General features: G+C 42.0%; 1 protein-coding gene across 1 annotated transcript in view; it reads left to right on the forward strand.

The window, feature by feature from the left end:
- SLC6A11 (solute carrier family 6 member 11) overlaps positions 1-24,204 on the forward strand; it is a 763,151-nt gene that overhangs the window by 669,620 nt on the left and 69,327 nt on the right. Inside the window, exons 10-11 of the mRNA XM_078661403.1 lie at positions 1,017-1,129; positions 5,631-5,768. Coding sequence (XP_078517529.1) covers positions 1,017-1,129; positions 5,631-5,768 — 251 coding nt within the window. The remainder of the gene's footprint in view (positions 1-1,016; positions 1,130-5,630; positions 5,769-24,204) is intronic.

The following is a 24,204-nucleotide window of genomic DNA, read 5'->3' on the forward strand; positions in this document are numbered from 1 at the left end:
GGTGCATTGCCTTAATCTAGTCTGCTGATGATGAGTACGTGGGTGACAGTTTTTCTGGATTCTTTAGGGATCCATCTGAATGTCTTTTAAAGCAGGCAGAGCATGTGAAAGCATGATGAGGATGGCAGTTCATTGCGAGCGAGGAGTCCAGTATGATGTCGAGGTTATGTGCATAGTCCGTGGGGGTGGGTGGGTTCCAAATGTGGCAGGCCACTAGGAGTCATTCCAAGCTGAGGGGTTGGGTCCCAAGATGAGCACTTCGGTCTTGTTTGAGCTGAGTTTGAGGCAAATATCTTTCATCTAGGTAGTAACAGCCTTCCTCCCACTGTGGAAGTTGATTCCGGTGGCAGTGGGTTTGTTGATGAGAGAGAGGATCAGCTAGGTGTCGTCAACATAGGAGACAATGTTGAGACGGTGGTTCCTGACCATGACAGCGAGAGGGGCCATGTAGATGTTAAAGAGGTTGGGACTCAGGGAAAAGTCCTGAGGCACTCGGCAGCTGATCTCTGTGGGTTCTGAGAGGATCGAAGGTAATCTGACTCGATGTGTTCGGCTGGTAACAAAAGAGTCGATCCAGTCTAGGGCTTTGTAGCAGATGCCAGCCTTGTGGAGTCTTGTGATTAGGGTGCGGTGGGATACAGTATGGAAGGCAGCCGAGAGGTCCAGCAGGATGAGGTCTGCAGTTTTGCCTCGGTCGAGGAGGGAGCGGATATCAGCGGTGGCAGCGCGTAGTGCAGTCTCGGTGCTGTGGATGCTTCAGAAGCGGGATTGGTAGATGTCCAGGACATGGTTTGCGTCGATGATGGAGGCATCTGTTTACTGTGAGCATTTACAGAGATCTGCATTACTGTCATTTAGTCTGCATATTCTGTGGAAAGTACTACCTCTACCTTAATGGTACATGCATCATTAGATACTATTGTGATTTCCACTAAAATCTGCCAGATTTTACCACATCTGTTTTCACCAGACAAGGCTTTGCAAGTCTCACATATATTTGTTTTCCTATTTTCTAGGACCAGGGCTTGCATTCATTGCTTATCCAAAGGCAGTGACCATGATGCCACTTGCTCCACTGTGGGCTGCCCTGTTCTTCATGATGCTCATTTTCCTTGGATTGGACAGTCAGGTAAGACTTTACACACTACTTTTCTTGACCTTTCTAAAGATCTATTGCTCATTAATTTTTCACATTTAGTGAGCTCCATTTCACAGAGCATTTTAGAGGACCAAGTCTGAGGTATGCATGTTAAAAGTCGTAAGTCGTGCACGCGTGATGATTCACAATGGAAAAACTAAGTTATGGAGGCCTACGTGTCATCGGGCAAAGACGGGCATAAAAACCATATTAGATTAGAGAGCAAAATTAATCTTTATTAGGACAAGTGAACTGTTGAAACTTAAATACATCATACATAAGGTAAAACTGCCTGCCTCACTAATACAAAGTTAAACTATCTTCCCCCCACTCTTAAGCTCATCCCTACATGAACCAACTCTGAAAAACCATCCAAAAGTTTCTCTGCATCCCCACTCATTCCATTCACTGTACACTCTTGAGCCCCAACCATCTCCATCTGGCAAGGTCTGCACTGCCCCAACTCATTTGGCCCTTTCCGAAAGAGAACCAACCAATCACATTTTCTCCACTATGAAGATAGTTAAGTGAAATAGGGGAGGTTGTTGGATCACTACCCATACACCATGGCCCTTCACCTCTATCTCACGATGACCTCCAAGCCAGACATATAAGTGAACCAAGCAGTGGTCTCAGACACCTACAGCAAAACAATGGACGTTTAGTGTTGGCTTTGTGTCCCAAGCAACAAAGCTCAATGCGAGGGATTCTTGTTCCCCAAACGTACCTCTGAAGTTAACAGCATGCATTCTCCTTTGCCTGTGATTGACAAACTCACCTACACCTTGGAAGCAAATTGGATTGATATATGAGCCAATAAGATTGTGTCAGAGAAAAGGAGAAAGGGTAAATTAGTAATTACCCAAATTTACTCTTAACATATTAGTCAAGCATCTTAATATGTTCAGCAATAGCCATCAAATAAATGGGATGTTTCGCTTTTCATGCAGTTCCTCCATATCGCCCTATCGTTGGATTTTTCAAAAATACATGTAATTCTATACCATAGTATACATTTATTAAATAAATTATATATATCACATCCTATTACTAGAGAAAATAATGGTGTTGGCACTCCATCTCAATTAACGTTAGGTAGAGTCAATTTGCAGGAAAGGGAGGATCCTGTCTTTAAATAATACGCCAAGATGATTCCTGAAACTGTACCCAACTAGGCTTCTTCCGGTTCTCAGTTCATTGGTTTATTTGAATGTCAAACTATTAAATACAGAAAGTAAAACAAGATTAGAGACAAAATGCAATTCATTAATAAAAACAATTCATCACTATTTACACATGGATGTTACAGCAGTTAGGCAAGGAGTACACAGCAGACACTGTAATCTACTGTGTCATGAATGATTCAGGTATCTACCTCCCAAGATGTGTCAAGCAGGTTTATTAGTCCAGGGAGACATTTGTTCATGTGAGAATCTTTCTTCCACTTCACCTCCATGAGTCAGAAATCTTTCCTATGTAATGCTGCTGCGGGATTTTTTTAACTTAACTTTGATTTTTTTTCTTTATATACTTAGGCCCTCATCCTGATATCAGTTGGACTGCAACTGATGGCTTGTCGGATGCTATCAGACCAGATACCTGTTGCTGCAGTCTGACCGTCGCATTACAATGCGTGCAGTCAGAAGCAGCAGGTGTAGGGACTGTCTGACCCTTTCAAGGAGCCAGTCGGACCATCAGAGGGACAGTAATCCCTACAATAGGGGCAGTGCCTGAGCAGACTCTGCCGTAGGGATTACAATTTTCCATTCCGCCTGCCCTTTCATGGCTGTTTACCCGGGTAGAAATGCAGGTGGAAGTGACTTTAGGGGCCCGAAGCTAGGCCTCATTCCCCTCCGGCCCTTCACTATGGGGCCTGGCAGCACCTATTATACCACCTAAATATCCCTGCACCATGTGGCATTTAAAAGTGTATATTTTCTATTGTGGCTTGTGCTGAAGCCCGCAGCACAAGCTGCGATATTAAATATACATTTTGCAATCACGTGATGGTGGTTGCATTGTTACAATGTCAGCGGGACCGATGACTCCTTGTCAGTGGTCCCATTTCCAAAACAATTACTGGCATCATAATGATGCCCTTACTTTATATTTGTAGTGTATTTAATGAACTTAATACGTCATATCACTTCCAATTCTGATTAGAGCTAGCCAGCAGGACGAAAGCATAAGAGGTATCATAATGGGATTGGTCAAGTGCTTTTGTGTTGAATCACGAAGCTGCAAGAGGCTAAACATCATAGCTGGGTCCTCACTTTATATCTGAATTTTAAGTTTTTTTCTTCCACGAAGGACTGAAAAGGGGGCAGGGAGGGATGGGTAGGGTAGGGAAAGGAAAGGAAAGGAAAGGAAAGGAAAGGAAAGGGAAAGGAAAGGAAAGGGAAAGGAAAGGAAAGGAAAGGAAAGGAAAGGAAAGTTGGTTTTCTTTAAAACAAAATTCAACAACTAGTATTTAAATTTCCCTCAGTATTTTTATCTTTATTGCCTTAGTACTTCACCTAGTAGAGCTGAAATATTTTAGCAGCAGGATCATGCAAACAGTTTTTTGCATTAAGTACGCGCCATTTAGAAGAGCTGCACATTAAATATCTTGGGGAATTTCAAATTTTGCAGATAAAATGTATTGCCTTTATCTGAACCGGATAAATAGATGCAAGCTAAATTACATTGTTTAAAACATATATTATTTGATCTGCATGTGTCCTTTTTACATACAGCACATTTGTAAGTTTTAGATATGTTCTACATTTTCATAAACGAGGATAAATTATTATAAATGCTAACTGGCAATGATGATGTCAAACTTCTGCAGCATTGTGGATTTTCTCGTAGTGTTAAATTTCGAAAAGTCTAGGTGGGTAACTGAATGGCTCAGTTCATATTAGTTTGGCATTCTTTGCACGCAAAATTATATAACGTTTTCAATTATTAGATGCACCTTCTGCTTCAGACTATAAACTACATGTAAAGGTCTATAATCTGTATTTGCCCTTTATAGTTGGGCCCACCACATGATTCTGCATTCATTAATTGAATCTTGACTGTCACTATAGTAAATATTAGTTCAATAAATAAAGGTGCTATGCACACATAATATATCAGGGTTTACATTTAGCTATCCTCGGAAGAGACAGACATCTCTGTTTGATATGAAGCATTACAATGTAATGAATATATGTTTCCGTCAATCAAGATAAGACTTTTGGAGCTAAAAGTGTATGGGCCATGTCATGTAAAGTGAGCGCGTGAGGTGCTAATTTAGACACAATTTCTGCCACTGTTGTGGGCTGACGTGTTTTGAATGATGGATGAGCTGGAGCAATGCTGCTAAAGTGGTAGCTGTCTGTCTCTGGAATATTAATGGAATGTGACGTTTTTGGTTGGAAGTTTAGCAGCATTTGTTCATATCTATAAAGTCAATGTAGAACACAGTATAACATAATAACAGGATAGAAAGTGAAATACCAATACCACCAAAACGTAATATGGCGTTGGACAACATATCAACAATCAAAATAGATTGCTATACAAAATACCTTGGTGCAGCACAACTAGGACATAATGAAACAAAAATACAACAGCGTCAAAAACAACACATCGTATCACTAGCACAACAAAAGATAACACAATATATTTGCACAACTATTCTTGCCGTACATTACCACCTCCGCAAGTCTGTTTTGATCACAGTACAGTGTTAAAAGGTGCTTTCATTAAGCATTACTTTACTTACCCTGAAGGACGTGTAATAGCGTCAGTCAAAATCGTGTGTGATGTGGCCCTCTATCTCACATATAGGGAGGGATTGGATGGCAGTTCAACATTTCAGGAAGCTTGGATTCACTTTAGAAGGTAGCAAATTTAAGGGATAGCGTCAAAATCCAGAGAGCAGACGAAAGTTTGCTTTTAAGTGCGATAGTACTTTTCTTCGCATTTTCCTTACAAGGTACAATGCTTTTCTTAGATCAAGCGTACAGTTTATTGTAACATTTCCACGCTGTTTAAGACACATAGCAATGTTTCAGGACAATTTTGCCATCAGAAAAGTAAAAAAACGATTATGTATCATTTGTCTAGGGATTTTCACTTGCTTGTTTACCCATTCCAGTAAATGCTGTTGCTCATTTCTTTAAATGAGATAGCGTGCTCTACCATTTTAGCAATCTATCTCAATTTACACGTTAAACAGAAACATATTTTGGTGTGTTGTTATGCTGCTGGGATAATGCTCACTGAAATGAGTAATGCTCTTGGTTGTGGAGCTTTCTGGCTGCTGAAAACCATAGTATGTACAAATTATAACAGCCTAGTTAGTACACAAGAACTCTCAATATATATATTTTTTGCATTGCCGATACTTTTTTTTAGGGAATCTCGCAAGCTGCTTTTCAGTTCTTGCAAAAATGACCACTAAAGTCGAGGTACTTTACATAATAATAGTGTACTTAAAGCCTTTTATTTGATTGTTTTGCAGTTTGTTTGTGTAGAAAGCCTCGTGACAGCTGTGGTGGATATGTACCCCAAGACATTCCGAAGGGGATACAGAAGAGAACTGCTGATTCTCGCGCTTTCGGTGGTATCGTTTTTCCTTGGATTAATTATGTTAACTGAGGTAAGATTGATCTTTCTGACCTACTAAGTCACATGATAGATGAGTGCTGTGTTGCCAACCAGCACAATGGTCAAGACGCTATTTGAAAATATATTGTATGACGAATGCCTCGCACATTTTTCGGTTTTAAACTGGTTGGTTGGGCCTACCATATGAGCTGTGGCATCACCAGCAACTCATCAGTGCACTTTAGAAATGACTGCCTCTGGTGTGTAGGGAAGGGCGCAATAAATGGAAGAATACTGTGATTGAAAACCTTCAATGTTTATGGAGGAAAGCCTTCACCCACCCAGTCGGTGGGATGGTTTATCAACGGCGCCCTCCCGGCACCTTTCCAATGGAGTAATGAGCAAGTTATTACCCATCAACTCATTGGGGAGCTTATGGGGAATTAGTGATGGATACTTTGCTAAGTCAATAGTCTGGTTTATGTAGGTGTGAAGGTAATGTGCAGAGGTAAAGGACTTAAGACTACCAACTAGGCGGAATGTACACATTTGTTCCCCAGTGGTAGAATAAAATTAAATTTGGGGATATTACCCCCACTACCAGAGGATGACATGTTTCTGCCTATTCATCCTTTTACAGAGGAGTCTGTGTCATTCATCAGGACTCAAGCTGCCGTATCTGCTTAAAAAGTGAGATTAAAATATAAACCTCATATATACTACCTGCATCTGATGAGTGTAAAGGAAGTCAGGTATCAGTCACAGTCATCTGGGAGTTGTAGTGCCAGCTAAAAAAATCACAACTAAAGTAGTTCTGGCTACCACTAGCAACAATTCTCATTTTGGTGGACAATGTCAAAGAAGGGAGTGTGTGTTATTGAGCATACTAAGAAGAGGTAGTATCAGTTCACTGTTACACCACTAATAATTTGCTGTATACTAACATTGGTTAGAAGTGTTATAAAATCAGTGATGGTAAAGACTGAATCATTGGCAATTATCTGTACACCTGAAGTAGCTGTTATTTACTCAACTATCATATGTGATCTACAAGGTGGTGAGGGTGATGTATTATGTCATCTGAGATAGGGCTTTCCAGGGTATGCCATATCATGCAGAATCTACCTCTGTTCTCTCAGTAAGAAAGGTTTTGCTCAATTGTTGTGGCCACCTTTCAATCCCAGCTTGTATGGATCATGGTGAGCAAATGGTCAGTCAGTATGGTAGTACACCGTTTACACTATATGTTGCTTCTGTGTTCACGGATGCAAATTTGCACTTTCCTGGTGGTCATGTCTATGCAATGAAGTAAACATGCTCAAGCAACCATATAAATAATCCTTTCACTATTTCAATTGGTAAATTTGTGCACCTCCCATGGAGTAGTGAGGCCCAAGTTCTAGGTGAAAGACATTCCACCCAGTAGTTAGTTTTAATTCACATTTTATCCCCACTGCACACTACTTTCACATTTAGATAGACCAGATATATGGCAGAGTATCCCTCACTGATTCCTCAAAAGCTCTCCATGAATTTACAATTAGTAGCTTGCCAGGAGGGTCCCGCTGATGAAACATGGCACCCAGTTGCTGGATGAGCGTTTTTATCCATAAATACTGAAGCTTTTCATTCACTGTATCCTTCCATTTATTGTGCCCTTCCTTCCATAACATATATTGATGAACTTCATAGGAGATTGTACTGACTGCTTTTAATCCTCCTGACCCTTTTGTGTTTGATCATTACCAACTCTGCATTTTGAAGCGGGTACAACATAACCTGTATTAACACCAAGCTGCAGATTGTAGCTGGTCATGGTCATTCCCCTGGACATAAATGAAATATCTCGGCAAGCACTCTAAGTAAAGAAATGGTGAAATCTCTATGCAGAGAAGTACAATACCCAATTACTAACGAATAGTATACAACTAGTAGGATTCATTCACAAGTATTAGGTCATGCCCTTAATCACATAGGTTTAACCCGTGTAAAGGATTCTTAGTTATGCATCGTATAGCACACTTCATTTATCTAACTCCCATTATTTCCATCCCGCTTAGTCCCTCTTTCTCAAGCCTCATGGAATGCAGATGCAGTTGATTGTTTGTATCAATAATTTTGGGAACCAGTGATACCTTGGCATTTCAAATTTCACCTGACAAATGGGTAGGTACTACAGCAATTGCAATTACTGCAACCAATTTCTACAGTAATTCTCGATTTTGCTATTGCTCCTAACCCATAGTTTTAGTAACCAGACAGTAGAGATAATGTCTAGGAAGAAGGGAAAGTGGAAATGTGGCATGACGGGACAAGTGGTTCCCGAATCCACCAGAAACAGCCAGCTAGGCAATTACTGTTCATTTAGAATATGTGCCGTCAAGTATTGTTCAGTGTTCCTCTCCTGCACCATCATGATGAAAAGGGTTGAAGTAATAAGGTATTTATCTAAACTCGTAGTTGGTTGCTCATGTATGAGATTTCAAATGCTACGGTGGCATTAAACAGCTACATGCCAAAATTGATAAATAAGTAGATGGTGCCTTCATCTGTCTAGCTGAATTGAATATTTATAATTTAAAGAATGGAAAAAAGTAATGAAACACTTTCCGTCTTTATTTCAAATTATCTTACCTCTACATGTTAAGATACAACCAGCACCTCACTGTCCGCTGATGAATGAGTAGTCACACCAAGAAACTGAGGATCTGACAATTGCTAATTATTCTGATGATAAATATTGCCTATTACAAAATAAATAAATCTTCATTGATACACCTTCCACCAAGGGCACAGTTACTGCCATGGTAAATGCATTACTACCAGCAGCAATGGCATTCCTGCTGGCAATCCCCTTTACATCAAGTGTTAATGCTGGAGGATATTGCAGTTCACCACCCAGAGAAATATCAGATTTAAACTATTTGTATAAGAGTTTGTCAGTCAGTCAGTCAAAAAACTTTAATCGGTTAATTAAAACCATAAAAGCAGTGCATGATACATAAAATAGAATTAAACAAATCACTTAACAAGTGTAAAGAATTGATTGCTACTCCTTTTAAAAACACAATGTTAAAAAGCATTCTTGCCAAAGATTATACGGAAAGTCAAATTTGATGATTAGGGGATGCAGCAGCTCTTAGTTTATTCAGTCTGGCGGCTGCTACTAAAAAACAAGCTACACCATATGCCACCGGCACCGAATTCAGCATCTGGAGATATAATAATGCTGGGCGTACCTGGACGAAATTCAAAGGTTTCAGGATAGGAACAAGAAATTTTTTCCTCGGCACCAGGTAGTGCTCACAGAACATGACCAGGTGCAGAGTATCCTGCGTTGAAAAACAGTCACATGTACAAGGGGGAAGATTATCAGGGGTACCCCACACTGTATACGAGCCCAGGATAAGATTGATCGAGTTAAATCTAAACCTTGTGAGCAAAAAGCGATGGTAAGGCTTTGTAACATACTTTAAGTAAGGTTTCATAGCTGTAGTTGTGGAAAGTTGAAAAAGTAATCTCACCATAGGTTTACTGAGTTGAACCGTTTCTCTTTCGCATTCCAACAAGGTCCGAAAATGCTGCTTTACCCACTTTACATCCTCTTTTTTAAGATTTTGCGGTAGAGAGTACATTTCCGGGCGCCCTAGCCTCGCACATGCCGCTCTAACATATGCCAGCCATGGAATAGTGTGGGCTTTGTCCAGAGATATACAATCTTTAAGGATGCAGTGATTCAGGCTGATTTCTTCATTTGTCCAGGTTTTAATCCAGCAAAGCACTGGCGACATTTTTAGAAGATCAGAGACATATCCCATGCCTAGTTCATTATGAATTGAGTGTATGGGAGAAGATTTCGGAAGTGTCAGAAGGGCCCGTATGAAATTGTTTTCAGCGATTTGTATGCCTGGAGTTGGGACATAACCCCAAATGTCTGCCCCATAAGCTGCGATTGCCACACATTTGGCTCTATAAATCCTGGTCATTGCTTCCATGGGTTTCGAGCCCAATCTTTTGGAGAAGCTCAAAAGTGCTGTGGTGGATCTAATAACTCCATTTTCCTTGAGTTTCATTTGTGGCTTCCAAGTTCCTCTCTCGTCGAAAGTGACGCCCAGATAGCAAAAGGAAGGCACCCTCGATATTAATGAGTTGTTAGTGCTGAAGGATCTAATCTTCATATTTTTCTTTCGAGGCCCTACGACCATAACGTGGGATTTGGCAGTATTAATTTTTAAGTCGAGGGCTTCCATAAAGAGGCCGAAATGATCCAAAAGTCTTTGCAAACCCATGCCAGTCCGTGCTATAAGAACAGCGTCATCCGCGTATAGGAGGACCGGGACAGGTAGCCCCCCCATACGCGGAATGTCCGGGGTGGCTAGGTTCAACGATTTACCCAAGGCATTGATGTACAGTGTAAAGAGGAGAGGGGCCAGGATGCACCCTTGTCTGACCCCTCTCCCTGATCTAAACTTTGCTGTACACCTTCCATCCCTCGTTGCCCTAACGGACGCAAACAAATTTAAATGAAGGTCGTGCAAAAAACTAACCAAGGTAGTGTCCAAACCCAAATTACGTAAGATAAACCATAGTTTTGAACGATTGACCAAATCAAAAGCGGAAGATAAATCCATAAACCCCAAATAAAGAAGCCCCCCCTTCACCACAGTATATTTACTAATAATAAGGTGAAGGTTCAAACATTGGTCAATTGTCCCTCTATGTGCCCTAAAGCCGTACTGCAAGTCTGAAAGGATCCCACTCTCCTCCAGCCAATCCCCCAGTCTGTGCAAGATGACTCTGCCTAAGATCTTAACGGCAGAGTACAACAGGGAGATAGGTCTGTAGCAGGCTGGGTCCGCTCTATTCCCTTTCTTAAATATAGGCACAATTATAGAGGTGGACCAAGAGGGTGGGAAGCCAGCTGTAGGAATCGCATTAAAGACGTTGGTTAAAATCTTTGACCAAAATTGTGGGTACTGTATATAGAGATCTGCGGGCACCCCGTCGGGCCCTGGGGCCTTGTGTTTGCTGGTATCTCTGATCGCCCTTTCAACTTCCATGGTGTTAAAGTCCATAACCAAGTTGGAGTGGTCATGGGTATTAGCAGGTGAGGCAAGGACTGTAGAGTCATAGATTTTGCCAAAATGGTCTAGCCATCTGTTGTCCTCTATGACACAGACTAAGTCCGATGTCTCGCTATCAGAAAAAAAGGCTGATTCACAATGGCCCAAAACTTTTTACTATCTCTCAGGACATCCACAGATAAAAGGCTATTCCAGGCGTCCTCCTTGATTTGGGTTTTACGCATATGGATTACAGTTTTATATTCCTTCCTTAGCTTGGCCACTAATGATCTATCTCTGGGTTTTTGTTTAATGGCTTTCAGCAGGGCACTATGTATCCTTGAGCATTCCTTATTGAACCATTTATGAGACTTTGTTTTCCCTAGCCCAACTGACCTTCTTTCCAAGTTCTTGGTGATCCTTATACAGATTTCCTCATATGCAGCCAAAACCTTGGGGCCCTCGGCAGTTGGGTCCAAGCACACTGCCATATTGGCCTCGGACTCTTGGGCTAGTGAATGAAAGAATTCGCCAGGGACGATCATCTCCCATTTTAAACGCCTACCCTGGTCTTTAGACTTCAAATCCTTTGAGGCTGTCCCGCATAATGAACTGCTGGTACGGAAACAGTTTAGGTCCAAGGTCAGGAGAACAGGATGATGATCACTTGAGATAAGATCAACCACACTATATTCATGTGCCTTTGCCAGGGCCCCATTTGAAACAAAAATATAATCTATAACAGTGTTGGCATCTCTCCCAACAAAGGTTGGGGCTCTAGGCTCGCTAATGGCTTGGGGAAATTCGTAGAGATTTAGATTAGCTAAAAGTGACTCCAGGTACTCGCCTTCGGTTGTATGCTCAAAATGAGGAATGGCTTCAGATGGTATCCCCCCATATCTATCGTTAAAGCACCCTCCCTCACAGGGATGAATGTTAAAATCCCCCAGAATAACCAGTTCTGGGTGAGTAGTACAATCAAGCCTATAGTCTGACAAAAAATTTGACAAAAAAATCAGATGTTCGTTTGCAGTGGCGGACTCCTTTGAGTTATAAAAATTAATCAACAAGAAAGTCTTTGAGTTAGGGAGGGTCCACTCCACCGCAAGCGTATTAGTTAATGCGGTATCTAATTTTTTTAAAACCCCTGCTAGATCCAAAGAACACAATATGAGCAAACCACCCTTAGCTCTCCCTCTTACACCTGGTACCGCCGGGATGGAGAAGCTACAGAAACCATCCAAAGAGAAAGTGGACGAAGTATCCCACGTTTCTTGTAAGCCTAGGATGTGATGTTGTTTAATAAATTTTTGCCATGTTGGATCTAAAGCCTTTGCATGCAATCCTGCCACATTCCAGGTAAGGACTTTACAGAGTGCTAAATCTGTATCTGGGGCAATCGATGCACCTACATCCCGAATCTCACTCAACATCGGGCTAATTCCGGGTGTGGGAGATGAATTAACTATGCCCAGATCCGCTATGGCGACATCCTTGCGAGGTCGGGTTGGGCTAGCACATGCACTTCGTTCCTCTGGCGAGCATGTCAATCCACCCAATCTGTAGTTGACAAACAGTCAAAACGATTTGCTATAGGGAAATGCAAGAGATTCGATGGGTCATTTAGCGGCTGCTGGAAGTAAAAAGGCTGGGTGAGATGGGAACCATGAAAGGGGGCACCTTGACGTGGTCTGCCTCCTCTAGTCCCCACCAAATTCCATCCTCCATCCCAGCCCACCTCCCTGACAGGGGGTTGTATATCCCAAGGGGGGTTAAACCTCTGTCTAGGAATGCGATCGTGTGACCCTTTAAGCCAGCTCCAACGATTGTCCGATTGATTATGGGGAAGATAGAAATACGAAAGAGGTCTGGCGGTCACCGTACTCGCCTGATATCTTGGGGCCCTGCTGTTACAGATGAACTCTACCACCTCTGAGTTCTCGAAAGTAACCACCACACAATCCCCTTGCAAGTTTTTTCTGTTGTCTCCTACCCAGGGGGCCCTCTCTATCATTAAAATGTTAGAGGGTATGTTAGGTGGAAGGGGATAATTATTCGCTAGCCAGTGGCAGACTTTATTTTTGAGAGCCTGATATGATTCTCCTTCTGGCGAACGAATTTCAGTGACTCCAGTCAGGATAACCACATAGGGCGCAGCATCCGGGGGAAGATGAATATTTCTACGCGCCCTATCCTTAGCCTTATCCTGTGTGTCAAGTTTGTGGACCTGAGGTAGGCCATCACTGGGTGTAGACTGGGGGGTTATATTGTTTTTAGAAGCGATCAGTGTGGTGACTGTTTCCTTAGTTTTCTCTACAACAGGGGGTTTAGGTTTTGAGCCTTCTTGGTTTCGGTTATTGCTGGGTGTCTTCGCCCTCGATTCCTTTGTCCCCGGCATTTTATTGGGTACCACTACGGTCTTTGCGGGTTTAGACAAATTGGTGACCTGAGTGGGTTTATTATTTAAAGTGAAGCTGGGGGCACTTATGTCCTTATGTATATTTTTTAGGACCGTTTCCAAGCAGCGTAATCTTACCTCTATGGGTTCCAATAAAGCTTTAAGCATATTAAGGATAACTGTATTATTTGTGCTTGAGCCTGACTCCTCCTGTGGTGATATTATTATTGAGTTACCTGTAGGACCACTAAGTTGCAGAATTTCTTCCAAACTTTGATCAATTATGGTATCGTCTGGGAGGCTCAGTAGTGCACCTGGGATATTGGAAAGTGAACCCTCTATGGGGATAGGTAAACCGACTGAGGGTTTTTCAGTGTTAAGAAGGCTAGGTGGAGTAATGGCCTTCTTCCCTATCGCACCAGTTGAGATATTAGTTTTGCGATTTTGTTTAGGGATTGCCCCTTCTATCCGGGCCCTTTCTTTTATATTGGCTGTAGAGGTACTAATATTTGTCTCACTACATTGTGTTCCACTCTCAATCAGAATGTTGAGGTTGGGTGAAGCCTCCAGGTCCTGGATAATATTTGAAACATCCAAATTCCCGCTCGCTCCGGGATGATGTACTAAGACCTGTACTTCTGGTCGGGAATCCGTTTTTGGGGTCTGAGCCTGAGCAATAAGGCCAAGGGAAGAACGCCTGGCCATGGCCAGGTCTTGAGAGACTCTCCTGTCCATAAGTATTATCCCCTCGTCAATAAGTGCATTTGTACGAGTGATGAAATTGTCCAGAGTCCCTGTAAGCTTTTTAGCTCCTGCAGCAGCCATGCTTCTCGTTTCACGGCAGGACATAACCCGTGTATTCAAGATGAATAAGAGACAAATTGGGTGCTATAAATGCACGACCAAGATTTCTGGCCCAGTCCAGTCTCCTCGGTCCTCTGAGGGCCACAGAGGGCCCGCCCTTTGCCCGGGCTTAGCCCCGGGCGCTCCCGCGCGCTCCTGCGCAGCGTGGAACACTGCTTCTTATAAGCGTGGATCCGGATTAAGCTGGGCGGGGCGGTCAGGGAGAGCGGGCCAGGTGACTCGGCCGGAGGATTGCCGGGACTCCTGGGAAAGAGAGTCCCGGTTCCTATGCTCGCAGCCCTGTCTCGCGCTCACTCGCCCAGCAAATGCCTGCAGCTCCTGTGGCTCCGGTGTGAGCAGCGGCGAAGCGGGACCCACGAAGCGGGTTCCGCAAGGTGTGGCGTGGTCCCTCCTCTGAATGACGGCAAGGGCAAAGTAAGTTCAGCGTCCCCACAGGCAAAAGGAGGCAGGGTCTCTTAAAGTGAATGAGCTGGGCGGGGCGGTCAGGGAGAGCGGGCCAGGTGACTCGGCCGGAGGATTGCCGGGACTCCTGGGAAAGAGAGTCCCGGTTCCTATGCTCGCAGCCCTGTCTCGCGCTCACTCGCCCAGCAAATGCCTGCAGCTCCTGTGGCTCCGGTGTCAGCAGCGGCGAAGCGGGACCCGCGAAGCGGGTTCCGCAAGGTGTGGCGTGGTCCCTCCTCTGAATGACGGCAAGGGCAAAGTAAGTTCAGCGTCCCCACAGGCAAAAGGAGGCAGGGTCTCTTAAAGTGAATGAGCTGGGCGGGGCGGTCAGGGAGAGCGGGCCAGGTGACTCGGCCGGAGGATTGCTGGGACTCCTGGGAAAGAGAGTCCCGGTTCCTATGCTCGCAGCCCTGTCTCGCGCTCACTCGCCCAGCAAATGCCTGCAGCTCCTGTGGCTCCGGTGTCAGCAGCGGCGAAGCGGGACCCGCGAAGCGGGTTCCGCAAGGTGTGGCGTGGTCCCTCCTCTGAATGACGGCAAGGGCAAAGTAAGTTCAGCGTCCCAAAATGAGCATCCACACATGAAGATTTACAAATGTGCTGAAACTTTGGACTCTGGTCAGTGATGTTTTTGTTTAAATGTATCAAACATTGTTTGCACTTTGACTGACTTGAGCGCAAGAATGTTTGTGGTACACTGGGAATCCAATGCAGCCCTTGCAAATTTTATCAGCCCATCCCAGGTATGAGCTCAGTGAGCAAGCCTGACCACTAGAAGAGCAGTTGGTGGGGTTCTACCCAGATACTTTGGGGAAAAAAGGCAAAATATGTGAAATATGTTTTCAAGAAGGTACTCATGGGTGCCACGTTTATTCCTAGTACGAGCTTGTGAGTGGTGGAGACTCCATGATCAATTGATAAAACGTTCTCGGGATCCATCCTACCAAATATGACACCACTTACTGTGGGTTAGGCCCTAAACAATCCCACAGCACACTTTTCTTCTAAAGTCCAATATGGCAGAACCTTTCTTCCCATGTCAGAGCACTGAGCATATCTCCTGAGGTATGTCTAGGAATTTGAGAAACTACCCTGCAAATAAGTTCTGAAACAGGTTTCCCCCCACTGAGATTAATGGAACTCTGGCTACTTTGCCAATAGCAGGGGCAGGCGTAGGCATGAGTTATATCAGCCTGTGACAAGAGATGCTGCTTTGAAGCTTGTGCTGTAGCTTACAAAAATTATTTTACTATTCCCATTTCTCCTTTGAAAACAGTACGGAAAGTGTTGGACTTTGGGGGGGTTGTATTTACTTTTCCCGCTTCAGTCTAAACAATAGTAGGGAAAGTGCTGAGCTCCGGAGAGGGTATATTTACCAATCCCACTCCAGTCTATACAACAGTAGGGAAAGTGTTGGATTCAGGTGTGGTTACATTTATTATTCCCACTATTACTATTCCCACACCAATCTAGGCAACAGAAGGAAAAGTGATGGACTAAGGAGGCTTTAGATTTACTATTCCCACTCCAGTCTTACAGCAGAAGGGTGTTAAATTCCAGAAGGGTTACATTTAATATTCTCACTCCAATCTAAGCAGCAATAGGGAACGTGTTGGGCTATGGAGGGGTTGGATATTTACCTTTCATCTCCAGTCTACACAGCAGTATGGAAAGGGTTTGTGTTGTGTACAGGTTTGATTTATTATTCACACTTCATTGTCACCAACAGTACAGATAATGTAGGACTATGTAAATACCCAAAATAAAAATCATTTTATGAATAAATACATATACTATGCCACTTAAAAAACAAAAATACATTAGAAAGAATTTTTAAAAATGTGCAACATAAAAAAACAAAGAACCATTACTTATATAATAAAAGCAACATTAAAAAAATATTACTTTAACAAAAACAAAAACTTTACTAATAAAAAACATTTAAAAAATATTATTCATACAAATAACACAAAATTATCAAATAAAACAAATAATCTATGCAATATTTCCAACATTAAAAAACATTCTTAATATTTATCAAATAATCAAATAAATATTATAAATATTGATTTCGAAAAGTAATATAATTTCAATGCATTCCCACCGTATTCCACTATAAAATAAACAACCTGCTACCAAAGCATCCATTACAGACAAAACTTTAAATATTTAAAAATGCTGTAAAGTAAAAAAATATAGAGCAATTACGAAATAAAACAATTAACAGAATAAATCATCAATTACATAATTAATTATTTACCCAAAAAAGTACAGTTATTTGGTCTTGAATTGACTTCCCACCATATTCCACTACAAAATCAACAACCCGCTCCTAAAACATAAATTACTGACAAAAATAAAAACATTTCAATACACTATGAAATTTAGGAAAATTAAAAACTGATCTTAAAAACATTTACATACACTGCAATATTAAAAACAAAATACAATTGAGTCTAACAATTAAAAAATAAAATAATTAATAGTCAAGTGCCTAATTATTAAACAATTAAAAGTTATTTAGGATTATTATACAATTTCCAGTAATATAAAGCTTTTTACCTTATTACCTAACAAAAACCAACAACCCGCTACTATAATAAAAATACTTAATAAAATTTGAAAATGTATACGTAAATTAAAAATGTCAACTGAAACTTGAATACATAAAATGACTATTAAACAATTAAGTCAGTGCTTCTCAGTTGAACAAAACCCCAAAACAAGGAATGTGCTAGTTCCCTATTTTATTCACCAGTAAATGTTTTCATCATCATTATATTCATACAATTCATTAAAAACAATTCTTCATGACATTTATTAAACAAATATACAATACATAATATGATTAAAAACTTTTTTGAAAAAGACTGTTTTTTTCAAAAAAGTTTTTAATCATATTAACCAAGTAGTCCTCATCGTTACTCAACTGACATGTCCCCTGTCTAGCGTTAGTTTTACTCAAATGATACTTATGGACATCATTAATGGCACATTGCATGCAGACTAGATGACCTGCATGATCGTGCATAGTCAATATTGGAGCCTGGGAATTCTCCTGTTTGGCCAAGTGGGTCAGCAGCACCCCAGTTTTGTCTCCCTCTGCTTAGAGTTGTTGGCAATGTGCTGTATATACATACTTTTTGAGTCTATGATAGTCGTCTAGAAGAAGCTTACATTCCTCTCGCCAGTCCCCTATCCTTTCGGGTTGTGTGGGAAGCACTGCCTCTTTGTCACCCAAATCTTGCTCATGCACCTGAATGCCTCTAGCTGTTGTTTGACCCCATAGGCCATCTTGAGACATAGTCCATGGAGAACCATCTTCACCTTTTCCCATTCCATGATCCAAATTCCTGAAGTACCACAGTTCTCATGAAAGTAATGTGTTAGTGTATCAGAGACCGTGGCCTCGGATGGAGGATCCATCAATGCCCCCGCCTGAGGGTGCAAGAGTGGCTTTGCAAGTTGCATAAGGGTCCTCCCAAAAATGAGGTGGGCGCTGGCTGTTTGGGCGGCCCCAAGGCTGACCAAACCAGCCATGAGCACTCTCCCGTTTTCTCCATGTAGGCTGCATGCAGCCTGCATGGAGAAAACGACCTCCCCATAGACTCCTATACTGACGGCATCCTAGCCAATCACAGTGCTGCAATTGCACTACCCCCTCCCGCGCAACGCCCCCCACCCCTCCTCCACCCATGAGTCATGCTGGCCACGACTGTGGGTTAGGAAAATAAATTGCATGCTAAAGCACTATTGTTTTACGGGTCGCAAAGTGAAATGATTAGAGTTGAGCGCAAGACAGGGTTTAAGAGGTTGTGAAAAGTGTTGTTCACCACATGCAATGTGAGTCAAAAAGAAATTAATGCTGAACTTACAGCTGTGCACAAACATTTGCACTCAGTCTAATGCACCACCTAGTCTGCACCCGTAAATGGTCTTTTTTATTAATGGCTTCGATTCACTGTACATGATATTTGTCTTTAAAAGGTGCTTACAGACAAGCCTTCTCGCATCAGTTGTTCTACTTATAAATGTAAGACGATTTCACTAAAAGGTCTAGAAATGCATTAAACGTTAACGAGTTCTACTCGCAACTAATTTGTGCAGTCAGAACTCTTAAAAGCATCATTTTAATTAGATGTACCATGTATGTTTGCTGATGCATCTTCTAAGTTCAGGATTTAAGCGTGCTTGCAGATCCTCAAAATTAGGGCATTAATCACTATATTTCAGAGAATGGGAATCTCTGCAAGCTTAATTAGGCAGGGTTGTTCTCAAGCTGGTCGTTTTCTGCACCTAATGAGCAGCTTGGAATGGCTGAGCTTGGCCAGAAGATGTTAATGCTTAACTCAGGATTGCTGAATTGACAGAGCTAAATGCTGCTGTTATACTAATTATTGGTTTAGTGGTTTCATTTTCTACAGCAGGGGAATGCATCAGAGATTTCCTCTTCTTTATTATTAATCAAAATGTCTTCACTTACCAAGCTATTTCTGTTGGTATTTTACCGTACTATTTAATTTTTTTTAAATGTACATGAGTTTTGCTGTAGTATGACGGCCAATAGATAATTTCTATGTGATGAGTGTGTATGGGCACTCTGTAATTGTTTATTGCATTGCATTTTTTATGCGGTTAGGATGTTTGTCTTGGCACACGTGGTTGGTAATATAGTGCATCACACACTCACCAGCAGGTTGGTTAGTTTGCTGTTTAGATTGGGGCGTCCACTTACAAGTTTGCAACCACTTGAAAATAATGGCAGGGTATGTCTCCAATGGGTGCAGCTAATGGAGATCAGAGAGAGGGCAGGTGAGGATGGAGTTAGCATCGAAGTAGGGGCACTGGCCAAATCTAAAAAAGGACATTTTGGTTTATTTTGAATCAAACTCATGACCTGTTTTTGTCCAAACAAAAGTCATGAACTCAACTTCTCTTATTTCCATTGAGTGTGAAGGCAATTTCAGAAAAGAAAAATGAAATTATATACAAACATGCTAGTTTTGTTAGTAAATAGTTACATGGAAGAAAAAAGCATATTATGGAGCGTGTTCATGTTTCAATTTTCTAAATATAATATCGTTTTTCATGTCAAATTTTCAGACATTTAACACCATGAAGGTCTATTCTATCTGCATTATATGTGTTGCTATTTAAATAGTGATCGTGCTACAAAATCTCTGATTCTGAGCACGGGTTGAGGAGGATAGTGCTCCAAGGAGAATTTAGCGATTCAACAGATCAACTGTTTTCTTAAGGAGAGTACGTGTTATGAAAGAAAGATGCAGGGATCATAATAGAGGGCAGATAAAGATGCCCACTTGGTTTCCGAAAGATAACACAATTTCAACCATAATACATCCAAAGCACTTTCTTTAGAAAAAGAATAGAAACTTAAATAAAAAAACCTATTTTAATTAGGAGAAGAAGAACCCTTATACAATGTGATGTCGCAGAAGTCAAGAGTACCTCAAGGATGACTTGGAAACTATGGAAAGTTTTGATGCATCTTAGACAAAATGGTGTACGTTAATTGTACAACATCATGGAGACAAAGTAGGGCATTATCTGCCAGTGTTTGAGAAACTTAGCAATTCAGATGAAAATAAAAATGCTACTAAAGTGTATTGCCAGCTACGGAAATATATATTGGCAGTTGTATTTAGGCATGTTCATGCAGTTGCTTATATGGAATCAATATGTGATGTCCTTTTAAATGTTTTGGTGAGTTAGGATAACTTATGTGTGTCCACAATCAGTTACAAGCTTTTGGTCTTGAGTGGATATTGCTTAAACCAAAGAAAATCAAGCCTAACGATGCCCAGCTGTTGCTAACTTCCTATTTGGCAGGGAGGAAGCCAATTCATTTGACATTGGCATGCTTGGGTCGAATGACAGAGAATTATCTTATATTTAAGGATGAGCCCATGTGTAAAGCTTGTCTGAACTTTGTGCAGCCCCAGTAAGTACAAACACTAAGGGCCTCATTACGATGTTGGGGCTGAACGCCTCCATCCGACTGCATCAGTTGGTTTACAATCCCCCCGACCGAATATGATGTTAATGGTCAGATTCTAAACCGCACGACCTTTCCAAATAGGTTCAAACTGGCTCTTTGAGCATTCGTGTCGGTCGGACCGCATAATACAGCTTTATGGACAGCGTTTCCGACCGAGCGATTACGATGCCGGTTTCCAACAGTCTTTCTGAGTTGGCCTGTCTGACACGATAAAGCTTTTGGAAACTGACTTGTGGAGCCCGTGGCAGGGCCCCTTGCATCCTGAGCTCTCCGGTTGGGGGCCGAGGGAGTACCTAAGGGACCCTCCTGTAAAACCCTGCACTGTGTTGCAGGCATCGTGGGGCGCCCGTGACAGGGTACATGGTTTTCCACACACCTCATTTCCCCATAGGAGCCTGCATTGTCAGGGGGGAACATGGGCTCCAATAGAAGTCAATAGGAACAGTGTTTGGTCACATCGTAATCCGCCAGCCGGATCCGCCGACCGCAAGTCGGTCTGTTTCAATTCCGACGCGAAGTCTGGCAGAAAGTTTCTGCCCGACATTGTAATGAGGCCCTATATTTATGATTCTGTATTGTAAATCAATTGAGGTGAGGCAAAACCGAAGTACGTGGTTATTGCTCTTTTTTCTATCAAAATCTTGAGCTAATCCTATGTTTTTGTCTTCTGTACTGGAAAAGGGTAAAAGCTATTTATAAGTGAAGAACCTAAGATTTAGGAGCTATGAATTATTGAATGTAAAACAGATTCGGACGAGGACACTATCTGCCAGTGATTGAACAACTTTCTTAGAGGAAAAGGATTATGCCACTGAAGTATTTTGCCAGCTATGGAAAGCTATATAGGCAATAAAAACTGATATTTAATTGAAAATTCTTGGGTGACAATGAATTTTCAGTAGTTTATCAGTAGAAGTTTGAATGTTTAGTTTCTAAATAACCATCTTGTGTGGTTTTTGTAATGTAGATCCCTCCCTGAAATTATGCAATAGGAATTGATATCAATTAGAAGGAATCATATCCTGTTCTCTTTTCTTCATATGGGTCTCTATCCTTATCAATGTAAATATGACAATATTTTCCTAAATTCTAATTTAACCAGTGAAAATGTAATGCAGTGGCTGAGAGTAAAATTGCTAATCTATGCTAATGAAAGGTAGGCTAAATTGACTTAACATAAAGATGGACTTATGACTTTTCCTGTATACTAATGATGAAAGCTGAAGACATAAACTGGCAAATTAACTAAGAAGTCATGGAACGCAGATCATCCACCAAAGCTGCTGTGCTATGTTGCGTGAAATCAATCAATCAATCAATCATATAATTTGTAAAGTGCACTACTCACCCGTAAGTGTCTGAAGGCGCTGGGGTGGGGAATGCTGCTACTGCTCGAAATGCCAGGTCTTGAGGAGTTTTCTGAAGGGCAGCAGGTCTTGGGTCTGCCGTAGGTGGATGGGGAGGGTGTTCCAGGTCTTTGCGGTGACGTGGGAAAACGATCTGCCACCTGAGGTCGCTCTTCGGAAGCGGGGGACTGTAGCGAGGGCGGCGGAGCGGAACTGGCAGGTGGGAGTGTAGAAGCTTAGTCGTCTGTTGAGGTATGTTGGTCCGGTGTTGTGGAGTGCCTTGTGTGCGTGGGTGAGGAGCTTGAAGGTTATCCTCTTGTTGACTGGGAGCCAGTGCAGGTCTCTTAGGTGGGGTGTGATGTGGCTGCGGCGAGGGATGTCGAGGATCAGGCATGCAGAGGTATTCTGGATGCATTGGAGCCGTCTCTGGAGTTTGGCCGAGGCTCCTCCGTAGAGGGCGTTTCCATTGTCCAACCTGCTGCTGACAAGGGCCTGGGTGACTGTTCTTCTCGTTTCAGTGGGGATCCACTTGTAGATCCTACGGAGCATGCGGAGGGTGTTGAAGCAGGAGGAGGAGGAGACAGCGTTGACCTGTTTAGCCATGGAGAGGGTGGAGTCGAGGATGACCCCTAGGTTGCGTGCGTGGTCGGTGGGTGTTGGAGCGGTTCCCAGTGCGGTCGGCTACCAGGAGTCATGCCAGGCCGAAGGGTTGGATCCGAGGATGAGGACCTCCGTCTTGTCTGAGTTCAGCTTCAGTCGACTGTTCTTCATCCATTCAGCATTGGCCTTCATTCCTTCATGAAGGTTGGTTTTGGCGGTGTGGGGGTCCTTGGTGAGGGAGAGTATCAGTTGGGTGTCATCGGCATAGGAGAGGATGTTGAGGTTGTGCCGACGGGCGACGTGGGCGAGCAGTGCCATGTAGATGTTAAACTGGGTTGGGCTGAGGGATGAGCCATGGGGTTGAAATGGAGATAACCGAAAAGTGGTATATCTGCAAAGATATGACGCTGTTTTTGTCTTCTTCAGCACTGGTGCACTTCATACTGTCTTGTGTCACGTAAAGACCTTTGTACCATAGTGCAAGCTGGAGTCTGTGATGTCTATCATGGGTTTTGTACTGGAAGGGTAGGCTTCAATTACAAAATATTATGCTTGGACCTACTTTAAAACTTCTAATTTTGCATGAATGCAGTACATTATGCACATGTGTACAGTTGGAAAAGGTTTGAGAAAAGGAAACTTTTCCCAAACATTATACCTAACTCAAGGAGGCATATAGTCTGGGCACAAAGACCTGTCAACCTTTGTTTATTAGATAATTCTTTACATTATTAAAAAGTGTTTGGTTGCATAGGAAGGCACATTTACCACCCATAGGACTCTCCCTAGTGCAAAATAGCATAAAGAAGCTCAAAGTGGTACTTTGCATTACTTTAGGTCTCCTTTTGAGCCCAAATCAAGATCCGCAATAGAAAGTAGATCTCATTTCAAGTAGATCTCAATCAACTATTTGCACTGTGCTGGTGCAAACCCTTGATAAATCTGGACCCCAAGAAAATAATTTGCATAGTATGCTTCCTATAATTTAATCTGGACCAGAGTATAATTGAATTGGATTTTCTGATCATGTTAATTGACGGTAGAGACATTTATTTTGAACAGGAACAGGGGTAAATTGTGTCTGAACATACAGTGTGACACATTTTAAAATGTAGTTTCATCGAAGACAGCACTAATTTGGTGATGTTTCTTTTTGCAGTGGGATAAGAAGTGACATTTTTTCATTATTAATTCTGTGTAATGACTCATTTTATTGAGATGTCCATACTTAATTCTTATTATGACACTTTCACATATTGCCAGCCGCAAGATAATCTGACAAGATTATGTCCTCCACCCATTAAAGGGTTCTTGATTGTGAGGTAATGGATTAGCCAATACAAAGGGGGACCCCTGAAGCTAGATAATAGGCAGGTGATACAGGGGAAAATTTCAAGAAACCACTACTAAAGAAAATCACCTGCCTATATAGAAGGGTATATATAAGCCCATAAGCGGGTCAAAACAATCTAGGGCAACAACTAGGGCTTACATACAGACATAGTAACAATGATCACAGAGGTGAACTGCTTAACAGATTTCTATTTCTTTTATTATAATCATTTCAGTAATTCATTAATTTATATCAAACTTCACATAATATATAAATAGGTACATAATAAATAGATACATACAGGTCCCACACACAGCAATCAAAAACCGTCAGTCATTGCAACAGTCATTCACGGTAACATGCACATTCATTCAACAATTACAATCATAGAACATTTAGCAGTCATATACATAATTAAAATCAATCA

Source organism: Lissotriton helveticus, chromosome 9 (genome assembly GCF_964261635.1).
Source record: "Lissotriton helveticus chromosome 9, aLisHel1.1, whole genome shotgun sequence".
Classification (NCBI taxonomy): Eukaryota; Metazoa; Chordata; class Amphibia; order Caudata; family Salamandridae; genus Lissotriton; species Lissotriton helveticus.